This window comes from Alligator mississippiensis, chromosome 4 (genome assembly GCF_030867095.1).
Source record: "Alligator mississippiensis isolate rAllMis1 chromosome 4, rAllMis1, whole genome shotgun sequence".
Lineage (NCBI taxonomy): Eukaryota > Metazoa > Chordata > Crocodylia > Alligatoridae > Alligator > Alligator mississippiensis.
In genome coordinates this window covers 224,808,267-224,833,531 of record NC_081827.1, presented here as the reverse complement: position 1 = coordinate 224,833,531, position 25,265 = coordinate 224,808,267, and the positions used below count along the sequence as shown (strand labels likewise).

General features: G+C 38.3%; 1 protein-coding gene across 1 annotated transcript in view; it reads left to right on the top strand.

Annotated features, from left to right (window-relative positions):
- Positions 1-25,265, top strand: part of KCNJ3 (potassium inwardly rectifying channel subfamily J member 3) — a 178,488-nt gene that overhangs the window by 11,058 nt on the left and 142,165 nt on the right. The window contains exon 2 of the mRNA XM_006265126.3: positions 4,013-4,229. Coding sequence (XP_006265188.1) covers positions 4,013-4,229 — 217 coding nt within the window. The remainder of the gene's footprint in view (positions 1-4,012; positions 4,230-25,265) is intronic.

Sequence of the window (25,265 nt, the reverse complement as noted above, 5' to 3'; positions counted from 1 at the left end):
GCATATAGCCAGTCCCACTACCCAAGGGTGCGCAGCCAGGCTGGGGCAGCATGGTGGCTGGACTCACTTCCCAGGAGCCCCAGCAGTGATGGCTCCTTCCAGCTGCAACTACCAGTCTCTGCCACTGCTTCTGGATCTGGCCCCACTGCTCAGGCACCCTGTCCCATCCACCCCACACTCATCACGGGGGGCCAGATGGAGCAGGTGGGCAGGGTCTCTTTGGATCCATAGTGCACTTGGCTGGGAGGATGGGGCCATAGGTGGGTGGGTAGTGGCATCCGGGAGCAAGACAGATGGGCAGGGCTGGGGCTGGGATTGGGATCATAGGGTGCTGGTTCCATGGGTAGGGCCATGGAGGGAGCAGATTGTGGCTCTGCGCCGGGCCCTAGCCCAGTGGTGTCATTGCTCTGTGATCCTAGCCCCAGCCCCTGCCTGCTGCCCTGCCCATGGTGTCCTGTGCCAACCTGTGGCCCCATCCCAAAATACACAGAGTAGCATAAATGGAAGTTCTAATTAATCAGATTTCAAAATATTTTTCAGCGCCCTAAGGATTATATTTCATTCTTATGGTTATTACCTTTTAAAAATGTAAAGCAGACACAGGATACTTATGTCTCTTTACTAACGGCAGTGCAATATGTGTATAGAATAGGCAAATCAGAAAAAGCAGGGAGCGGGGAACTTTGCAGTTTCATCAATATTTTATGCTTCTGAAGTTTCCCAGACTGCTTTAAAATAGATTCTCATCTCATGGAATTGCCTGTGATATTCTCATTATACCACCTACTGAAATGTTTTTCTAATGATATAACATTAAATCCCATTTTCTCTGCATTTCGTTGACAGACAGAATCATGCAACAGATTAACATGAAGGTAGAAACGTGACCTGGTTTTAATAAAAAAGTAGTTTCAAATGTTTTGGTTAAAGTCTTGTGATGAACTTGAGATATAAAACAAAGAACAGAAAAAATGTTAAAATCTAGACATACAAAAAAAAAATCTCAAACTTTATAGCTTAGAATTGCCATTGTTTATACAGATATAGTGAAATTTACCCACCTCCTTAAGTAAAGAGAAAGCTCTAAAAACTGCACAATTGCCAACCTTATACTTCATGAGAAATTTGGAAAACTCCACATGCCATGCATGCAGTACAACTGGGCTCTTCATCTGCTTTGCAAAAAGGTCATTGTGGGCTGTTGATGGGTGGCGCGGACAGGGGAAGCAGCAGCATGTCCGAGATTAGACAGACTATAGTTCGTTATTGATAATCTGCAATCTTTACTGTAATTTTGGGCATTTATACACATACTTCTTCATCCTGCGACGTGCCGGAGATCTGCTGCTTTGGAGCAGCACGTGAGCTGACGTGCACTGTGCTACTGTGCGTGTATCGCATGCAGCCGTATAAGCAGTGAAATGCGTAACAGCGTGCAGAAAATGGTGGTGCCCTTTTGAACTAAAGCATCTTCTATGTGTTTTAGTTCAAAAGTGTGCTGCTGCCATTTTCTCAGCACTGATGCGCATTTCACCATTTATACAAGTGTGAGCATTGCAGCTCAGGAGCTTTTCAAAGCACTCAGCACTGCAGAAATTGCATGTGTAAAAATGCCCTTAAATATTAGTCATGATTGTTTTAAAAACAACATACACTTAGCTGGCACCCTGAATTTCATGTTTTAGCTCTGAGAATAATTCAGCAGCCTCAAAGCAATTCTGTAAATATATGGCTTTGAGTATCATAAAGGACAAACATTAACTATAGAAGCAAACAGCACTTTTCAATTCATTTTTGTACCATTAATCATTGTTGACTAGCTTCCAAACACCTGTTTTTTGTTGAGTAAAACAGTACATCGAATGAGCTCTGATTATATATATTTAGTAATACGAAGCCCATAGTGGGTCATATGACTGTTTTTCTGGTTACGTTCATTGCTATAGCTTTAATTATGGTAAAACACTTTAGCTCTACTCTTCACATATGAAATTCACAATGAGTTGACATTATGCATATGGAACAACTGCAAAGCAAGGCAAAATATCTATAATTGCATACTTTTATACATTATACAGATATGTGTATCTGTAGATATAGGCATTATTTAATTATGATAATTACAATGAATCATCTTTGACCACACATTTTCTTGTGAATGGCCTGGTCTGCTCCCCTGACTCTTAAACGGCATGTCTACACATACTTTTATGCATGCCTAAACTTAATACATATTTGCCTAATGCACATTAAGGTGATTTAGGCACACTTCTGCATGTGCATGAGCTAAGGCACATTAACATGGTGTACAGACCAACTTGGGACTAAAGTTGGTCTCAAGTCAGCCGACATACGTGAATTAATGCACTTTAGAGTATCTACACTTGTATTAAGGTGATTTAGCTATGCACACGTAAATATGATACCTGGTTTTGCAGGTATCGTATTAAGCTGTAAATAGCCTAAAATCTCCATTTTAAGTCCTATTAAGGGAGCGCACATGTAGACCTGTGCCTTTAATGAACTTTAAGAATGGCTAATGTGCCTTAAATTGGCATGTGTAGATGCACCCAAAGAGTCATACCTTGCTCCTGATTAATTCCATGAACTTAATTGCAATGACTTGTCTGTTGGTAGCAGGTATGACATCCTTTCATCTACAAGAGATGGTGGAAACTGCAGCCTATGATGCAGTTGGTTTGCAATGTTTCATGTGAATGAATAGTCCAATCCAAGATTTGTATGATCTATGGCAGTGGTTGCAAATGTATGTGTTACAGTTGGGTGGTTCGGGAACTGCTTGCTTCTAAAGACTTTTTTCTCTTCAAGCTGTAGGAGCCAATTCAGAATTGAGCCTAATTATGGGAATCTTTGAAATTACCTTTCAGCTGTCTTCTTCAGCTTTTTAGTGAGTTCTTGCTGCTTGCTAAGTATTTATTTCAAACATGCCCATTTATACTGTCAAGTTTGACTTACTGGCAGTTTGCTCCTGTATGGATTATTTTTGGTGAAGCCATAATGTTAACAACTGTGAATGTGATACAGAAAAGCCTTGAAGGCACATTTAGCTTAACATATTTTCTTGCATATTACATATCCCAGAATATATTATACACCTTATTTTTGAAAGGCAGAATGAAGAAAAAAGATTTTTTCTAGCATTTTGGCTTCACAGAGAGGGACAGAGCCTCATCTTTTGCTTATTCAACCTCCCTTTCCTGCTTAACTAAAGCTAAAACCCTTGCTGATACTAAAGACTGGGCCCTATAGGTGGATCTATGATTTTGAAAATAGGTAAAGGGTTTCCAGGGCTGTGAAATAGAAGAGAGACCAGGAACAGCTAGTAGATAGCAAAATTGCCTTAAGAAAGGTTAGCTTTATAAGTGGAACATCAAAGAAGCAACAATCATTAACACCTCAATTGAAGAACAGTGAATCATTATGTCAACTGATTCTCTCAGCTGCCTGAATAGTAATACCACAGCAGCTGCACTGTGGAGCAGGAGTAAAACCAGGGAGCTAGTATCCTAGTCAGAATATCATCTTCCCTGTTCAATATATGCATCCCAATATTTTGGAAAGAGGTGCATGCACATGCAAGAAAATATGGTACTCTGATGTTATTTTCACCGCCAGGCAATGGTGATCTGGTGGTAGAACACCAGGTGATCTGATGGGAGAACACCATTGATGTACACTCACTTCTGTAATTTGTCTTAACAGCCATTTTGAGGCCAGGCATTTTTCCAAGATTCATGAGTTAGCAAGTGGTAATTATAGTAAGTTGTATAGTATAAATAATTCGTACATATTCTGTATGAACAACATTGGACTTCTGCCTATTTTTCTATAACATTGCTGTATAGTGATTTGTTTGGATTTTGTCTCAGATGACTGATAGTGCAAAATGTTGGCAATGATGTGAATCACTGTTGGGCTGTCTTGAAAATCGCTGTGCTAGTGGTAATTTCTTCTTTTTCTTTTCTTTTTTTTCCCCTGACTGCTTTTCTAGTCTCGGCAGACACCTGAGGGCGAGTTCCTTCCCCTCGATCAACTTGAACTGGACGTAGGTTTTAGCACAGGAGCAGATCAACTTTTTCTTGTTTCCCCACTTACAATCTGCCATGTGATCGATGCCAAAAGCCCCTTCTATGACCTTTCTCAGCGAAGCATGCAAACTGAACAGTTTGAGATTGTCGTTATCCTAGAGGGCATTGTGGAAACAACTGGTAAGTAAAACAACACAACATAAGGTATATGTATCACTTATAATTTTATTGCTTTTTCCAAAATTGAAGTAGATTTTTCTCTTTTCATATCTTAAATAGCATGGTATAATGTTGTTAATGAAGTACTATTACTGCTGATTATCTCCTCATGAGCGAAATGTTTGAGTGATCATTTTGAAAATTAAATGTATATTATACAAAGATGGTGCACACCTGCATACCCAAGAAGGTTGGTAAGTTAAATGTAGTAAATTCTGTAGAAATTAACTCAGTTCCTCAGATATGTTTATGTTGAGTTTTCCTGGAATTTAAAAAAATAAATGACAGATGCATGTAGGTGTACTTTTGTTGTAGTCTGTACTGCTTTTGTAAATTAAAGTATTTTGTGTGTGCTAGAGGTCTTCGTACAGAGAATATGTTAGAGTTCTTAGTACAGAGAATAGCCAGTAGGCTTGTGTAAATACTAAGGTGCGTGACCTTCATTGGAGAATGATTATTAGTAATAGATTTTAAAATACTTTATTTTCTACTTTTTCAGCTTATACATTTGTGCTTGTGTAATTCTGTGTTATTTAGTTACAATGATAGAGGAGAATTTAAAGAGATTTTTTAAAACATTCCTTCTAACACTTAAAGTACTATTATATACTTTCTAAGTATTGTCAGCACTGATATAATTTGAATATGCCTCTTCGGGTTCCAATGAATATCACTTTTTGAGGCTGGAATCTTTTTAATCATCTAGATCCATGGAGTCTTATTATAGATATCATTGTGGAATTAAAGCCATAATAATATATAATATTCCAGTTTATTAATAAATTCAGTCTAATCTCCACTAAAGTTATCCATGGAAGATGGTATCTAGCTTAATTCCATTAACTTCTATTAACAATAGTGGATGTTTTTGTTTGTGTGAAGGTACAAATGGATATGGTTTGCATGTGTGGCTAGAGAGAGGTGATGCTGAGAGAGGATTCTGCAAATAACCATTAGAGTTTTTAAATAAATTTGCATTGACTGTGTTTGAACTCTTTTTTGTCTTCACATGTTGTTACCAGTCTAGTTTTTTATTGCTAAAATCTGTGGAAAGTAGAATCTGAATCTGCAAACCCAAACTTGTGTGAGGTTGCAAGGTCAGGACCCAGTTTTAAAGGAAGAGATGAAAGTTAGCTAAATAAAATAGGTTGTATCTTAATAAAACATGGAGGACAGCAAGAGACTTTTAAAATAACAGCAGAAAATATGAATAGAAGATAGAAAAGATGGTCAAAGGGAGGTAACCCAGTTCCTATGCATTAGTTGTATAGTATAGTATTTGAGAATGGAAATAGTCCAGCAAAGAGCAGCAAGGAAACAGAATGTGAGATTCACAGATTCACAAAAGTTTAAAGTAAATGAAAAAAGGATAGCACAATAAGTAGAATATGAGAAGAAAAATAGAGAAAATCATTTCATAAAAAAGTACTTTTGGCATCTACATTGTAGATAGTTCTGACTGAATCTGTTTCAGAGCGGAAAAATTGACAAGTGATTCAAATACAAATATAAATTAAAAGGTAATCAAGTCTATAAAACATTCCATATTTAACAGAGAGGGGATGGAAGCTGAACAAGTTTACTCCTAAGGTCAGAGGATACTCTGACAGATAGTAGGAGTAATGTCAAACCTTATTTATGGGCATTTACCTTACCTTTCTTAATTTAATTATGAACTGCTTTTCTGAATGATCTAGTTTACATGTTCCCTATATTGTGCATTTAAAAGAAATCCAATTTTCTTTCTTTTCCTTTCTGCCTTAAAACTGTTTCATGTTTAGTAACTTCCTTGCCTCTTCTTCGTAAACAACCCCATTTGTGATGATCTTGAAGACCACACTGTTCCCTTGGGAAGCCCACTTATGGCATTTTTACATGTGCTCACAATGCAGTGCCTGGTGGTTTTAATTAGTGAGCCATGCTAATTAAAAGCACCCACACGTCACTTATATCAGCAGTGCAGTGTGCCTCTGCATTGAGCAAATGGCGGAGGTGCACTTTGAACTAAAGCACATTGAACATATTTTAGTTCAAAGCGCACTGCTGCCATTTTCTCAGTGTGGAGGCATACTGTACTGCTGATAAACGATGCATGAGACTGCCAGAGTGCAGCAATTTATGTGCTCCAGCAGACTCGATTAATCAAGTCTGCTCCGATGCACTGGATTTCCAGTGCATCAGAACAGGCTCCCTGCATGTGTGTAAGTTCCCCTAGTTTATCCTCAGAATTTTGTGGAGGGCATGGTTTGTCTACATATTGATTGTGATGAGTTATTATTTTAGGATGCACGGTGTGACCAAAGTCTGTGCCTGTGTACACCAAGTTGGGTAGAATTGTGGATACCCCCCAAGGTAGGGCAACGATCTAGATTAGACCTTGGACAAGTTTTTACTACGTTTTCTTTCATTACAATCTGTCTCATAAATATGGGTTGCATGTTAACATTATGCCACTTTAGCTTATGTCTATACCATTTAAACTAAATGGCATGTATCGCTCATAATTCTAAGAATCCTAACAATCCTCTTATAATATATCTTTCAAGATATGGCATTTCAAGTATTTATAGAGTAGCCTTTCATGCTTAATGTTTTACCTGTGCGTTCTTAGAAGTCATTACTTTGGGTTGGGTAAGAACAGGGGTGGTGCAAAATGCAGGCCGGTGGCCGGATGCGGCCCACCAGGCCATTCTATTTGGCCCGTGGGGCCCCTAAAAAGTTTAGAAAATTAATATTTATCTGCCCTTGGCTGCCTGTCATGCGGCCCTCGATGGCTTCCCAAAACTCAGTAAGTGGCCCTCCGCCCAAAATAATTGCCCGCCCCTGGGTAAGAAGGTTTATTAAGTGTCCAGAGAAAGAAAGTCAGAAAATATGCATTGTAACACTTTTGGTTGATAAGAAAAAGAATTTCAGAAATGAAGCAGGACATAGTCTTTATAAAGCCCTTTCACTTTTCTGTGTCTGAATAGCTTTCTGTCTGCTAACAAAATAATAACAGCCTTTAGCTTTTTATTTGCTACAACAAAACCTTTTTTTTTAAATATGTCCTTTAAATCTAAATTCAGGATATACTTTGGTTTTGAAGCTACTGTAAATTTCAAAATAGCTTAAAGAAAATATGTTGAATTTGTATTTGTATAATTATCGAGCTTGGCATATGGTTAGTCATTCCTAAGGCATGGCATCCAAAAGTGAAATTTAAATCATATGCAGCAATGTGCAATATGCACCTGTTCATGTGTTACATAGTCATCTTATTATTCTGCTGCACACATATAATTGTGTGCTTTTTATTTTTTTGTGAATTATTTGCATATTTGTTAAGGAAAATTAAAATCAGACTTTAACACACGATCAAAACACTTAATTTATTTCAGATGTTTTATTCTTTACTGGTGAAATGAACCTTGTGCTGTAGACTAGCTGGGAATGACTTTCATTCAACATTAATGTATAAATAGAATAGTATACTACTTCTGTTCTGCATCTAGTTTTTTTATTTAATTTTTTTTAATTCTCAGACTGACTTTATGAGGTTTAAGATGAGTAGATATAATATAAAATAAAAGTATTGCTGAGTTTAGAAACATTAAACAGCCTTATTAGTGTAGGACCATTTTTCTAAAGTTGTTTTCCTTCTCATACAATTGATTTGTAGAGCATCATTACAATGAAGACAGATCAATGTAAAAATAATGACATGTAACACAGAGTTATTTTTCCCTTTAATTGTGAAGTGCTCACAAGTAATTTGATCCAAGCTGACCCTTGCTAGTTTATTTTAGACTCTTAATCCAGCAGATGTATCAATGTAGGTTATTAAGGTTTAATGGAAATCCAATACCTGTCTGCATGCATTCCATACAAACTTTTAAAGGTAAATAATTCTCTGTGTGGTCTGAAAAGTATTGTGAACTTTTCTGCACTATGCATAAGTAGTGTGATCTCCTGCACAAAGACCTGAGTTCTACTTACGAGTGACTAGTAAAAAAATCTTCCTATTAAATTCATTCTATTTTCAAACATAATGAACAAAGTAAATTCCTTAGTGTTGCATGCCTGTGTGTGCACGCACATGCACACGTCATATTAACTTTATTGTTGTAAGTTGGAGAATTGGACAATTAATTTATGGAAATAAGAATTCTTTAAAAGCTTTCAACTTCTAGCCATAATGCCGTGGCAGGTGATAGAAGAATCTGGTCCATCAAGCTGGATTAGAAAGGAGAGAATGTTACTTCCTATGACAAGTCTTAAAGTGAGGTCTCATATTCACTTTGGGCCCCAGTGTAATGCAATGATTACAGTAATAGAAGCATAATTTTAAGCAGCAATTAAGCATTGATTTCTCTTTAAATGGCCAGCACTAAGATTTGGCTCATGATAAAATATCTCTTAACTGTTTAAGTTGATGTGACAAAATATTATTCTTTGTGAAATAAGCATACCCCCAATTTCAGGGGTATAAAAATGAGGACAAAATGGAAATAGGGTAAGACCAACTATTCTAACTTAAGAATAGCTGGAGAGAAGACTGCATTAGATGAATATTTTATCTGTCTTTCCAACCCCCTGTCTGCAGTCTGTCTTCACAAAGGACCATTCCCATTACTCACTTCTTATTTGCTTTTGAACACCCCTCTCCCTCAACCCCCCAGCCTTTTAGGTTTTGTGTGTGTTAGTGGCCACCTAAGACGAGGTCTCTGAGGAAAGGAATAATCTTTCAATAAAAAAAATAATCTGTAGAAATTGTACAAAGACCCATGTATAGTAGAGGAGGCCTGTGAAGTGGAATTGTGGTCACTCTAGTGTTGGAGACAAGCCACTTTTAGAAAGGGAATTAAGGAGAGAGATTTGATTATACTGATACAGGCAGTTGGTATATGTTGGTATTGGGGAAACTTGCCAAATATAGCTTTATTTAGAAAAGGACTTGAGTTTCAGCATGAAGAAATGACCAGTGACATTTTGTCCATATGTGGTTGGTGACTAACTTTGTTGCTCACTTGGTAGCTGTTGAGACTCCTGACTGAATACTAGCATTCTCTGTACTTGCTTGTCCTTGCACATTCTGTTTTTGTTGAGAATACAAGTTGCTCAGAAAGCTGTGCATTTATGTCTGTGTCATTAAAAACCTAGATATTTTACTTATTCCTATTATATATACCATGCCCTTAATAATTTTCTAGTGGCCATCCCCGGAAGACCATGCATTTATCAGCCAGCCTGCTATATTTGTCTTCAGGATATCACATAAAACTTTCTCTCACTTTTTCCAAAAGTAACTTTGATCCTCCATAGTATTATGCCATTATGGTAGGACTAGAAGGGTGGCGGGAAAAGTGTGTGTGTGTGGGGGGGGGGGAGTGGCTTCTGCCACCTACCGCAGAATCCCAAGGGCAACTGCGGCAACAGCTAGAAGTTGCCGCTGCCCCTGTGCTGAGTGCTCAGCCACATCCCTACACTGCTGATTTTTGATGTGTTACTTTGTTAAATCTCATAAAATTGTTTTCTTGCCCCGTGTCTCAAAGTGAAGTAAACTTTAGGAACTAGACAATGACTTAATTTGAACTCTTGAAATGTTAAGATGGTATTATAGTTTTCCTACAACTTAGGTGTTATATGGAGAAATGGAAGGCTTGGGCATATTTTTAATATTTCTTAACTTTCCATGAGAATTTACAAGGTTGTCACTTTTAAAGCTTGTGGAATCTAGGAGTTGTAAGTATAGTTTACTGGTTTAGCCAAAATTATTTTAAAAGACCATATTTTACTTTTAATAGCAGCAGTTTTAGTATGTGCCTTACCTCGATTCCTAGAAGTATTCAGAAAGGCATATAGTCTAGCTGCATTCCACTTTTCAGATCATAAAGCCCTGCGTTGTTCATTTTTCTATATTTGTTAAGATATACTAAAGATATACTTGAGAAACTGCACTTGATATGAAGGAAGATACCAGTTATGGGTGTAAGAAAATTTTAAGCAGAGAATAGGTACTGAGTACAAATAGAAATTTCATTTCTGCACATCTATGCAAACCTGTACATATCAGTGTGCTCTTTTATGGTGTTTAGATTTAAAACAGATTGGGTGAAATCCTAAAAGCTTCTCAACAAAGGAAGAATGTAAGGAAGAATTTAAGTCTTTAAGAAAAAGACTTAAATTACCTTGTTTATGTCTCTTCCATCTATGAACTCTCCGAAGAAAATCTTAGTGCATGATCTTTACGTGCAATTCCGTAAGTCTCTCTCTCTCTTTCTCTCCATATATATACTTACTCCAAAGCAAAATATGGTCTATAGAATCTCAGCAATCCCATACAGTCAAGGATGATTATCTTCTATAATTGCTTTATCTGTGGGTCTGAAGATAGCTGATGAGGCTGATCCTGGATTGACAGACTCTGTTGCAACTCAGGCACATGTTTCTGTGTTGGGTGGGTGGCGCTGGATTCTTGATTTGGTCTGCAACACACTGTTTCTGCCCCTCCCACTTTTCCATCTCCTGTTGTCATCCTACAGTTTCTAAGTACTGAGATCCATGTAGCAAATTGTTCCTCATTTGAAGCAGTCCTGGGCTATATTTTCCCATGAGTACACTGTTGAACTAACCACATTATAAATCTTTCCTGTCATAAAAGGAATTACCTGCTTAAGGGGCCTCTTATCTTTGAAACGGGAACAAAATAACCTAGAAAACAGATCTTCCTTTTCTTTCTTGCCATTTTTTATGTTCTTTTCTGTCATTTTTAAAAGGGACAATTTGAGTTACCTTCCATCTAACATTAATACATTTGGAAACAATTTCTGTTATTGAAAAGCCTATTAGGTTCTACCAGCATGGGACCATAGTTGGTACATCACAATATCTTGCTACAGAGGACGTAATTCTTTTGGTCTGTGAACTGCTTTTGCATAATTTTATACATCTCCTGATTCTGTCCCTCACCACACATGCTATTATAAAAACATATATGTGGTAGCTAAATGGTTATGCTTGGGAGATACTTTAGAATGTAAAACAGCAGGATGCCAACATTTTTTAATTCTTCAAAGAAAGCTGCAAAACTATATGGTTCTGCCCGTTTCTTCAATCCTATCTTGGTATCTGACTTCTGTGGTATTTTGGGCTAAATCTTCTTCTTATTTGTGAGCTTGTTTACTTATATAGGAACTCTATGGGCTTCGGTGGACTTATGTCAACATAACTTGCATGCTTAATATGGCCTCATTTCTTTATTTGAATATCAGTCAGATGCTGTCCTGCTTTGCTGAAGGTAGTGCAAAAATAGGTGGAACAGAAGAAGTGCTTAAATTGCTTTTCAAAAGTCAAGAACAGTCAAGACATGCAGCTAATTTGTAATACTTCAGGACCTGAAAATAATAATTTTGATATATATCCAGTCCCCAAACTATACTGATAAATTATAATTATGTCTCCCCAAAGCATTTATTTCCAAAACAGCATATTGAATGCTGTCCTGTTGTAAAATATGGTTGTAATAAGAAGTTAAGAACCTTTTGTTAATATCTGAGCAGAACTCTAAGAAGCCATTGCCTAAGAGAACTAGGCATGCCATCAGAACTTCAAGTGCTATGCATTTAGGAGCCCATATGATTTCAAAATTGCAATATTATCCTTCAATTTACTGAGACACTGAAACTATTATAAAGAGTGTGTGTCTACACATGTGCTTTAGTGTGGAGTTGACTAATTAGCTCCACTGAAAAGTGTCACTGTCTTCACACCAGCTGGCCCCTCACTATAGCACCCTCATGCCCCAGGCAGCCTCTTTGCTGCCTGATGCTGTCGTTTGGATACTGGGGCTGATCCCCCAAGCTCCCTGCCAGCTTGGGGCTGCTCTGCCCTGGCTCAGTGTGGTGGGCACACATGTAAACATTTTGTGTGTGCATAGTGAACCCAGAGGGGTTGTGCATTCAGTATTGTATAATTCTTACACTGACTCATCTGATCTGCTTAATTTGGCAACATCTATTTACACCCTAAAACAGCAAAGAATAATAGATACAGCACAGGAGTGGGACATGGAAGAATAAACCAGGTCTCTTCATTCTGTTACTGTTTTTTATATATATATATATATATATATCCAACAGCACCTAGAGTGAGACACTTGGCATCAAACTTTCTTCAGTCAATAATAACAAATTTTAAATGTCCACATCTATCTATCTATCTATCTATCTATCTATCTATCTATCTATCTATCTATCTATCTATCTATCTATCTATCTATCTATCTATCTATCTATCTATCTATCTATCTATCTATCTATCTATCTATCTATACATTGCTCCTTGGTACTGAGTAAGCTGCTAACCAGCTTCACTGTCCCTGACACTCCTTATATACTGAGTCCAGTTAGCAGCAGATTGAATCCACCTTCTTTGGAGGCTGTGGATAGATCCAGTGTACTTGTGCTATTTCTTTTTCCCAGCACATGCTCAGGGAAAGATACGTACCTCTGGATGAGAGAAAAGTCATCCAAATTCCCTTTAAACATCTTCAATTGCTGGTGTACTAGACAGATTTGTTTCCTCTACCAGCAGGAGTGAGTACTCACCCAGTCCTAATCAGTCTGCATTTTCAATAGGACATTCTTGCTTTATTCAACAAGTCCCTTCCCATATTCACAGATAGGTTTCTCAGGAAGTGCCTCTTTGAGCCCCAGGTGCCACCCACATTCCAACGTGGTTGCTAGGATAGAGCTTTTGTTTTTCCTCCCCTTGACCTCAGTTGTATCCCAACATAATCACCAGTCACTACTATTCCCCCACCACGCATGCTCAAGAGGGTCTCACAGACCTTCCTAAGATGCATGCATTTTGAAAAGTTCCTTTCTACAGTACAAGGAAGTTAGACGAGGATGAATTCTAGCACAACTGATTCACTTCATTGAGTGAAATACGTTGCCCATTGTCCCATCCTTAGGACCTGGAGAAACCTGGGGCACTAGACATGTTCCCTACTTACAGAGATATGCCCTGGAGAATCTCCATGGTGCATCTCTGCACATGGGGAAAGCTGGCTCTGGTGTGGTCTCAGGGCTGAGACCATCAATCATAGTCCCCCTCTTTAAAAAAGGCAAAAAGGAGGGCCTGGGAAATTATAGACCTGTTAGCCTGACTTCAATACGTGGGAAATTACTGGACTATATTATAAGGAAGTCCATTTAAAACATCTGGAAGAGGAAAGGCTGATCACAAGCAGCCAGTATGGATTTATCAAGATCCAATTGTGCCAAATGAATGTTATCTCCTTCTTTGACAAGCTAACTAACTTACTGGGTGGGTGAAGGGAATGCAGTGGACTTTCTGTCTGGACTTCAGTAAGGCTTTTGTCACAAGTTCCACATGATCTTCTTATAAACAAACAGGAGAAACATGGACTACACAACTATGACAAAGTGAATAGACAGCAGGCTCAGTAGCTACAAGCAAAAGGTTATTATAAATGGATCCATGTAGAAATGGAAACAGCTTTTGAATGGAATCTCACCAGAGCCTGTCCTGGGCCCAGTGCTGTTCAATATGTTTGTTAATGATTTGGGTACTGAGATAGAGTTTCCAGAAAGCCTAGGAACCTCTTCCCTCCCCCAGTGGATTGCTGGAAGATAATGAGAAGAGCTCTGGTGGATATCAGAGAAGACAGCACTCAGCAGTAGGAGAATGACGCTGAGCTCTGCGATAAGCATAGTTATGAAAGAATATTAAACGGGCTGGCATAAGTTTATGGAGAGGAAAGGATGACAGAAAGGGGGTGTGAGGTGTAGAGTTGTTTGCTGCTGCAGATTGTATAACAGAGTGGAGGTGTTTGGCTTTTCCCATGTTTCTAGGTTTTGCTGGTTGCCACATGGGGCTGGGAATTAATTTTTCCCCCTCCTGTTGCTACAGTTGTCAGGACTTTTTTTTTTGCCTTCTTCAAAAGGAATGGGTGTTGTCCACAACCAAGGCTGGGGAGTTTGATGGAGTTGTGCAGATGCTTCTTCTGGGACTCTATCCTAGAGATTTTGGGTTAGGGAGTCTTGCCTCTCTGCTTGGGGTCAGAGTGATCACTGCATTTGGGATCAGGAAAGAATCAACATGGACTATGGGGGTTTTGGCCTTTGTCTGCGGTAGGGGGTACGGTCTTTTACCTGGGAACTCCTGAGTGTATTTTAATAAACCTTTTAGCACCAGGACATTGGCAGTGACCTTGTGTCCCTGCTTTTCCTGTGGCAGGTTGGGTTATACCTGGTGTTTTGAGTAATGCATGTTGTTTTGTGTGACAGGGTTATTTATGTAGTTTTAGGGATATGTTAGGCAAGAGCACCTGTATGGGATAGGACAGGGGTTGTCAATCGGGGGTATGCATACCCCCAGGGGTACTTAAAAAGGTTGTAGGGGGTACGCAGGGGCAGGCAGGTGGGGATGGAGTGGGCCCCAGGGCATTGAGGTGACATCTCCCCCTGTGTGTTTGCCTCTTACTCAGAGGCAAAGGAGGGGGAGAGGTGGGCCGGGTGCCGCCTGCTCCATGCAGCACACCATGGCACCTCCCCGCCCCCCACCCCAGCCAGAGCTCAACCCAGAGAAGACCCAGGTGATGCTAACTGTTTGAGGGTTATAGCCAGGGAAAGTAGCTGGGAGGATATCTTCCCCTGAAATGGGAACTGATTTTCTACTATATTTTGGGATGTAGTCCAGATTCTATTACTGCAGTGCAGTCTGCATGAGCTATGCCTGATAGAAAATATTGCAGCTTATCTTCTTTGCATTTGATCTCTATATCACATCTACTTTTTATGTGTTCTTATATAAAATTGATCTGCAAACTGCTATATAGTTTGAGCTCTACCTAGCTGAGGGAATCCCTTACCCCCCCAGAAACAGCATACTCGTATATTTGCAAGAATGAAATAAATAAATACAACAGAAATTCTCTGATGTGCACAAGCTAATGTTCCTTGGTTTGTAAGCATCTGTTGACAAGTGTCAGATATTTACTAGAGGGTCCTTTACCCCCAAATGTACTCTTCTTGTTTATCTGACAGAGTTGGATCAGAGACCTCCCAGATATAATGTAAAGAGTGGATGCTTTTTTGGGTTCTAGTACTAATATTTTGTTTCAGATTTGTTTTGTTTTTGTTAGCTTGGTTTAGTTTTTTAAATAATTGTGTATTCCCTGAGCATTTTAAAGAAAATAAACAGTAAATGAAATGAAATAAAGAGCATGCATAGTTATAAATAATATTATAGGTATATTTTCCCTCACTAATGTGAAAATGGAAATGATATTTTTAACAGCCAGACACAATCCAGTGTTCTACAATGGCAATATAACTGTAAGGCTCTGGCAATGAAAAGTATCTACAAACTCTCTCCTAGGGTTAGGTAGTTTATAAAAAGCCAGGATTGATCAAAGGGAGGGGTATGGCAGTAGTAACTGAGGAATAAGCAGGTATGTGTGGCTGTTTGAGGTGGATTACCCTTGCAAGCCATGGCATAAATTAGTATCTCTTCCTGTAGCAGGACACCTTACAGGGGCCAGGAGCTTTGGTGGACATTTTTGTGCAATGGTTTGGAGTAAACTAGTCTTAAAATTATAATGCTGTTTCATTCCAAGTGTAGTTTTGATTTGAAGAAATAAGGATAAGCTTGGGGGACACTTCATATTTTTTTCTTAAGAATTCCCAGGTCCGTGCATTATTAAAATAATAATAGCTGTTGTTCTTGAAGTGTGTGTAGTGGTGGTCCTTTGAAACGCTGTTGTTGTTCAATATTTATTGTCTTTCTAGATTCCCAATGATGCTGATGCACAAGCAGGCACTGTGTGCATTGCCAGATATATTTTTAGTATACTTAGTGACACCACCCCACAATCATCCTCACAACCTTGCATACCAAGAAATAGAAAGCAGTTTTCCCCCACTCCTCCCATTTCAGGCTGTGGAGTATGGTCAGTATTTATAACCATTTCCCATTGTGGTAAATGTGGGCAGTTTGCATTTATTACTAGAAATCATATCTGAAATCACCACTGCAAACCTGCACATCTCAGTAAATAACTGAGTATCTTTGTGAAAACTCAGTGGCTTCAGTTTGATGTCAGCTTAAAACAAAGTTAGAGATGCATGCATTTCTAATATAGTTAGCATATAGCATGCAAATCTACGCTGCCTTCTGCTAACACAGCCAACTAACTACCTCTCTCAGCTTAAAACAAAGATACTTGAGCTGTTATGCTTCAAGCAGAAAGATTATTTCTTCCTGAATTCATTTGGGATTCTCTTTGGACTGCAAAAATATTATTGATAAGGAGGCTCTGTCCCTGGATAAATTCAAAAGATGATGCTTAAAATAAACGATGATGAGGTGGCTTCAGGAAGTTGCTTGTTGTACTCTTGTCTTTCTTACAGAATTGCATACTTTTCAATTGGGGGTAGTTTGTGCTTCTTAATGTTTTAAGGGAGAAAATATGGTTACAGAGCAAATTCTATAATTTGTCTGCTAGGTTAATGAAACCATTTTTTTTCACTGCTTTCTATCAGAAAAAGTCATGTTTCTTGGGCAGAAATAATCACAACAATCCTGTGAGATGTCAGAGAAAAATGAGATTGACTGTAATGTTATGAGTTAATCTTTGGAGCTTTAAGTTCACCTCGTATAACCTGAATACTAAGTGATTTATCTAAAGTTGGGACTTTAAAAAATATTTTGTAGATACTTAATGCAATGGTATTTAACCCTCTGGAAATAGGCTTTATGTACTGATCAGACACATACATAGGCAAGTTTGGTCAATCTTAATTCTACATCTATTTCAATCTCTTCATGAACAAGTGCTGGATGATAAGCATGAGTTAGTAATCACTGAGGGAATGTCTTGTGCAATGATCCATTAAGCTTAGGAGCACAAAACTGATCTGTGATCTAAATCTGAATTATGCTTCCTGTAAATCGAACATGCCTAATATGAAAAAAAAAAAGAAATAATTCCCAGCTTCCTAAGCACATGTGACTTATGTCCTTTCTTCAAGCGAAGTATTTGTATTTTCTTTTCAGATTGTTGTCTTAAACAAATCTTGTAAAAAGGAGGGAGTGCAAAATAACCTTTATGTAACTATAATAAGATGAAATGAAAGTACCACAATGACAAGTACTTATATATTGCAGTGTGCAAAATCTATGAACATTGTTTAGACTTTTTTTAATGGTGGGGAAGTACTTCAGTTTCTCCTCAGAAGTCATAGTGGCTATTGTTACCTTTCTTTTCTGTGTACAGTGCATTCTTATCAAGTGAACTATCTACATGGTTTGGAAGATGTAAATTCTACTTTCATATAAGTGCTGACTTGTTCCCCCAATGGTAAAATCCAATAGGAAGAAACAAAATAGAAATCTCCACAAGTTTCTCAATGTGGAGTTTCTCTCTTATTGTTTTATCTGTCCTTGGAGGATAAATATAATTTTCTTTGCATGCTGTATTCACTACTCCTCTTCAAAGTGTATTTACTGGCCAAAATGTATGAAATGGATAGTTGTTTTAAAATAGTCAAATGAGAACCTTCCTGGATTTTTGAGGAAAATAGTTCATTTAAACTCACATAGATATATACTTTTTAAATGTTATTTTAAATGTTCATCATATTTGAATACTATGAAATACATTTTCTGGATTAAAATATAGATGCAGTTTTCAGATCAAGTGGCCATTTTTAAAACTAAAAGGTTATTGTAATTCTTTTTTCAACAAGAATAAGAACATTTGACTGGAGATAGGTTCAGATGTAAGAATAAATGTAGTTATTTTTATTTTACTGATGAGTGATTTTTTTGGTTTTGCTATATTATTTTTTTTTTCCAGGTAGCTATTTTGATAGGGATTTTATAAATATAAATTATTTATAAATGTATATACATTTGAGAGGTGAGAATGAGTAACAGCACTTAGGCTTATTTTTTATTTCAATTAATTGCTTGTGTATTAATTTTAGATACCTTACTCGTATCTGATCTTGCCAGTTTTCTCAAAAGTGATGTCCAAAATGTTAATGTTTTTCAGGAATAGGTGAAAAAGTTTAGTAGTCCTTGGACCAGGTCTCCTTGATGTAGACACCATCAAATATTTTTAATTTTTTTGGCTTAAATGGACCTCTTTTAAATTGATTTTTGCTTATGATTCTTCCATTACAACATGATTAAAACAAAATTCCATTGTTGGAAGGCAGGACTCACACCTGCTGCCTCAACTGAAAGTACTGAAGGAGGTACTGCAAAGCAGCACTACCAAAATGTATCAGTTTCTAATTAAAGGTAAATGTGCAAAGCCTTTCCCTTTTGGTCAACGAGCAACTTGAGGGAAGTTAAATGTAGAGAATTTCCAGGACTGGCTACCTGGGAGAAGAAAAAGTTCATGACATGAACAGGCATACTCTGGCAGCCTTTGACAAGTCTCCTGACACTTGGGCTAGGGACAGACATTCAGAAAGCCTGAGCCTGAATTAATTCAATCTTTGCAGGTTAGTTTAACCTGGCTAGGCTGAACCAGTTTGTAACTGGACAGACATTCTCTCGGGACTGAGGAAATTCAGGGACATGCCTGCAGTGGCTCAGGGTAGAAACTGGGGGGTGCTAGAGCAACCCTTCCCTTCCACAGGGCTGAGCTGAAGGGGGCAAGGCTAGGCCCTGGCAGGACCTCTGATTACAGAGGTCTGCCTGCATCATCCCAGGCTTTTCCCCACTTGCTGCTGAAGGGGTGGGAGTGTTGCCAGCTCCCCATGCCCCAGGCTAGCACTCTGAGGCAAGGGGGGAGGCAGGGTGCAGAGCATGCATCTGTTGATGATACAGAGCTTTTCAATCTCCCTCTCTCTACTTCTTTATACTGTCTGCAGCAAACTGACAGGGAAGCAAGCCAGCAGGGAGTTGATAACAATGTTTATCACCTCATCAGCAAAACAATAGCCTCTCTCCATTAATTTAAACTACTCTTAAACAGTTTACCAGCTGTCTAGCTCCAAATGCTCTCAGCAGTCACTGTTCTGTCTGCCTGTCCCAGTGAAATTGGAGAGAGACACACACACAGACACCTCTTGGCATTAGTTAGCATACCACATGCCTAGGGTCCATGGGGCTGGGGGCTGTGCTGTGGGAGATGGGAGGGAGGGAGGGGGAGATTCCTGCATGAGCAGTGAAGGGGAGGAGAGGGCAGAGGAAAGCCAGGCAGACGCTGTACCTACAGTCTCTGCCAGAGCTCTGGTCAGGGAGCAGAGGGAAGAGACCAGCCCTGCTGTGGAGCAGAGAGCCCTGTCCAGCCCAGAGAGCATGCTGGGATCCTGGGGCAGTCTGGTTTATCTTAAACCAGCAAGGGGTGTGTGACAGACACTGCATAAACTGGTTTGACACAAATCTGTTAAGTCTGATACTACATTCAACCAGGTTTATCTCAAACTAGTTTCTGTCATTTTCAAACTGGTTTATGTGCACTGAATATCTGTTCTGTTACAGGTCTAAACCAGTTTCTGATAATTTAAACTGGTTTATGTGTAATGTCTGTCCCTAACTCTAAAGAACCTCTGTCTGCTAGCAGGAAATTATATGCAAGTGGAGCATCACTGTCTGTCTGGCTCCTGTTCTACAATTCCAGCTCTCATCTGTGTTAGAGTCCAGAACAGTGCAAAACCTGAAGAATGTGCAAACGCTGTCCTTATATTTCATTTATCTTTTCTTCTGTCTTAATTGGGAGATGTCCTGATACTTTTTATTAAAAATATTACAATGTGATAGTAAAAGTGTAATTGTACATGTTTAAGTATATGAGGACTAATAATCTGCAGAAGGAAAGCACAAGAAAGAAGTTTCCCAAATTTTAGATGGTCCTAAATAATATCCCATATCCTTATTCATTTAGCCATATATTATATTGAATGTTAAGGACCTAAGGGATTTACGATTGACTCCTGTAACATCTAGTAAATAAGACTTGTTAAACATCTATTTAATCAAGAGTATTTTCTTAGATGTATTATATTTCTACTGGGAGAAGAGAGGGTGGAAATGGTTGGCTATCACATGGGAATTGAAATCTAATTATGAAGCTTTCTAATTTAATCTGAGGTGGTCCAGATTGGAAATAATAATTTTGTTTCAACATTAGGATACTTAAGCATTCCATTTACAGATTTGATTGACTTTTGCAAAGTTATTTAGTTGGGAATGGTAATCAAATGGAAAACCATCTTTTTCTCTTATTAGAGTTTGCCATTTAATTAGTTGACTCCAATTTATTTATTTATTTTTTATTTGTGGATTTGATTTTGATATGATCCTTGCAATGCTTCAGTTTCAGTTTAGTTTAATAGTAACAATTATAGCTTGTCTTTGGAGATTTCAAAATCACATATTTGGAAAGGACCTCAGGGGTCATCTTTTCCAAACCCCTACAGAAATGCAGTATGCATTATTTCTAAATTAATTCAGATAAATTCATATCCAGCTTCTATGGCTAAGGGTACTGGCAGATGTTTAAAGCATGATGGGATCTGATCCCTGATCCCAACAATCAGGTGTCTTGTCATGCCACGTGTGAATTGTTGGAATCAGGGAACAGATTCCAATTGCAAAGCTACCAGTGCAGGGAACGTGACATGGGAAACTGGTCCCAGTACTTTGCTCCCTGCTTTACACCCTCCTAACTTGCCAGCATGCATAGAGTCTTGGATTGTGATTTCAGGTGCCATGTACACCAGCAAGTTGCATGGGCACACAGCAGCCCTGTATGGGGCTACACCTGGCATTGGTTTGCAGTGGAGGAGACTTGATCAGAGGAGTTGTGTTTTAGATGTCCCAGTATACTAGGACCCCAGGATCAGAGGGAGGCTCTGTGATTCCAGGGTCCTGGCACACTGGAACCTTAAAAAAAAAAAATGTGTATAGCCCTGCGTGCAAGGCTGTTCGGTGTGCAGGTTTGCAGCTGCTGAGATGGAGGAGTGGAGTTAATTGTTTCTCCCCCAACTCTGTAAGTTGAAAGCTGTGGTTTTGGCAGTTGGCTGCCAGGAATGTCGCTTTCAGTTTGCTGAGTGGGTAGACCCAAGTAGGAGCTCCATTTCCAACATTTCTGAAGGCTTGCTGTGTAGCTCCATTGCTTTAACATACCACGCATTCACATTAAAACACTATACCAACCAGCCACAAAAATGTTCCACATTAAATGTGGAACATCTTTGTAGCTTGTTTACCATTTTATGGTGCCATACATTGGTGAATGTTTGACATGTTGCTTTTATCACCTGATTAACATGTTAATTGTGTGATAAATATAACATCTATCAGGAAGCTAAGGTATATTTCTTGTTTAGATTTCATTTTGTTTTAGAAAAATGTATAGTGTAGATACTATGTTTCATATCTTTTCATAAACAAACAGTATTGTTTCAGAACCTTGAGAAAGGGGAAAGAGCAATCAGTCAATCAAAGAGGCTGGCCAGCTCTCTGGAATTAGTCTTTGGTTCCTGCAGATGTGTTAATGATTTCATAATGTGAGCAGGTGAGAATGAGTGACCACACTAAGGCTTTCTTTACATTGAGGAGAGCCCTAGTCACTCTTACAAAAGCACTGATTATTAGTGGGGATTAGAAGTCTTACTCCTTTTTTTGCGTGAGATAATTGCAGCATATTAATATATTCCTTTTACTTATAAAATATTTTTTTCTTGAAAATTTCCTTGTGAAATACAGTAAACCTTTATACAGTGATACAGTTCTGTTTGAGTTTTTTGCCTGTTACATGCAGGCAAATAAAGGGGGAGCCATCCTAAGTAGATATCTGAGATTTGTTAAAACTTGCATTAGCTTTTTCTTTTCTGTGCAGAACAAACCTGACTTTCACTAGTCTGATTCTGATGGATAGAACTTTTCAGTATCTATTACAATTCAAATGCTTAACAGTGTTTTTCTTGAAATAAAAATCTGAATGATTTACTTAGATTTGCAAAGTGATTGAGACAATATTATGATCTGTTGCAGAAAACTGGTTAGAGTTGAATTTAATGCGAGTAAAAAACAACTATGTATGGTAATACAATAAGGGCTATCTAGTGAAAAGTCATTGATTAGAATGCATGTTCATATTCAGCATGTTGCAGTGGAAACCAGGTTTGGTATTAATAAATCTGATTTATTGGACAGCAGGAATAAGTTAATCTTATATTGTATGTGGGTCTATATTCTAGCTAAAAATTTGCATCAAGCGTTGATAAGGAGTTGGCATTTTTAGTAGTTAATAAGTTCCATGCTATCAGGCACCTATCAAACATAAGATACAACTTTAAAACTGGCAATGCTATACCCAAGTAAAATTGCCTGTAGAACTGTCAAGCTTTTTATCAGGGATAGTGAATCTGAATTCCCAGGGTTATCACTGTAAACTACACACCCTGTGTTTCACCAGGTGGGCATAACTAATTTAAAAGTATAAATGCTGTATACATTAGCCATGCCCAGCTGGTGAAACATGGAGTGTGTAGTTTCCAGTGATAATCCTTGGGATTCAGATTCACCATCCCCGATAAAAAAACTTGACAGCTCTTCAGACAGTTGTATGTTCCATCATGATAGCAAGGAATGAATACACACACACACACACACACACACACACACACACACACACACACACACACATTTTGCTGTGAATGTGGAGTATTCTTTGAGTTAACTTTCTGTGCAAATATCTTCCATGTCCTGTATTTGATGTGAAAATTATGCTGAAAAACAGGCCACAGCATGTTAAATTTACTGCACAGTACACATACAGGACATGGAAGATATTTGCACAGAAAGTTAACTCAAAGAACACAGTACACATACATTTAAAATATTCACACTTTCCAAAGTCAAAAAACACATGGCAGTGTATCATTGATCCACATACAATATGAAATATGTAGACCAAAGCATCATTTATATCAGGGGTGTCAAGCTCACCTGAGACCCTGGGCTAGATCCAGAATGTGAGGCTTCTTGTGGGTCCAACTCACAGGGGCTACTGTGGCTACAGCAGCAGTGTCATGGGGCCTGTGACAGTAGAGAAGGTGCAGGGTTCAGTGGCAGGTGTGCAGGGTCCAGCGGTGGTGACAGCAGGGGTGGTTCAGGGTCCTTCAGCAGCCAGAGCACAGGGTTTGGTAGTGGAGGGGGTGAAGAGTCCAGTAGGGACAATGTAAAATTTGTTAGGGGCAGGGATGGCAGGAACAGGGTTTGGCAGTGGTGACCCAAGCGCTTTACTGATGGCGATGCCCAACAGGCCAACTTCCAGTATCCTCTGGCAGCCCAGTGGGCTGCATAGAGTCTCTGCAGGTATGGAATTATATAATGTTTTGACAGCCTGGAATTATATGTTTGCTGAGAATTTCAGAGAAATGGAGACTGATTTAAATTACTACTTTTGTGTGACTTGAGACTGCTCTTACATCTTTTATTGGAACATTTATTTTATAAATATATCCAAATAAAATGCAAAGTTTCATATATTGCCAGATGATACTCTTCCCTGTATTTTGATTTGAATTATTCATGTTTTCACTTACATGCCCCTCCACACTTTTTAGAGGGTTAGGCTGCATGTGTACCTTTTCCTATCTCCCAGTTCTGCAGTACAAGACTAATGGCTAGAAAATGATATTTAGAAGCTTGCTTTTGGAAATTGGCTTGTAGATAAAGTAGATGCTGCATTAGAACCGCAAGGGTTAACTGGTGTCAAAAATCGTGTTTGAACAAAGTTTCCTTCAAGGTCCACTGTGTCTGACACAGACAAGCAGCAAGCAGACACCCAGGCTGGATAATTGAAGACATGTACCACAATGTTCCATAGCATGAACAGCCTGGTTTTTATTATACTTTGGAAATATTAAATATTATGTTTCTTTGTTGTGTTGGTTCTGTCTTAAGATATTTTGTATTGAGCTAAAAAAAACAGCCTTCAAAATGCGTATTGGTTGCTGCAACTCCTTCACATGTTTAAAATGGATGACATTTTATACCATTTGATATTTGATATCATAATGACATTTGAAATCATCAAATAATTTGCTTCAGAAGGGATCTTTAGTAGATCAATCCATTCTTCTTGAATGTGAGAAGGCCGTTGCACCTGTTTCAGGGGAAACATTGAAAGTCATAGGCAGCAAAGTAAATGCAGGCTAAGTGTCAGGGGGCATGTCTACATGTGCATTTATGCTGGCTTAAATTTACTGCACAGTACACATACATTTAAAATATTCACACTTTCCAAAGTCAAAAAACCTGAAGTAGATTTCAGTCACTCAAAATTTTCAATTTTTAAATTGCATCAGGTTATGTAAGATTCATGAACTGCCATTGATTTCTTTCATCCTCTTGATCCTACAATCAGGCTTTAAATAATATTTTGAAAGCAAAGCTTCATTATTCATTAAATAGAAGTTTTCTTCTTTTGAAGCCTCATTTCTCACCTTGAGAATTCAAGATCATTTTGAAGACTTTTTCCCCCTCGTTGGTTAAATTGGGAGTCAAATATTAATACATTTTAAATAAATGCATACAAATAGTTTTCCCTTCCACATTAGCCCTGAGGGCTGTCTTTGGAATAGATTCAAGAATAGCAGTAATGGTCAGTTCATTAAGTATTTGTGCCTTCTCTGTGTTGATTTACTAACTCTCAATAATCAGAATTTGTATTTGATTATAATAAAAGTGAAATTTGTATAAGTGCAGGGTACAGTCCCTTATTCATCAAACACAGAAACACACACTTAACCTTAAGCATGTACTTCAGCCCATCCCAGTTCAGAAAAGCATTTACCCATGTGCCTTATATGTAGGCATATGCTTATTTGTCTGGCTGAATTGGGACCATATCGTCCCATGCTTTTTGGAGGAAAAAAAGAATAATGTGCTTACATGCTTAAAAATGTTATGTATGAAATAAATAATTAATCCAGCTAATTTTCTCAATAACACAGTACTATA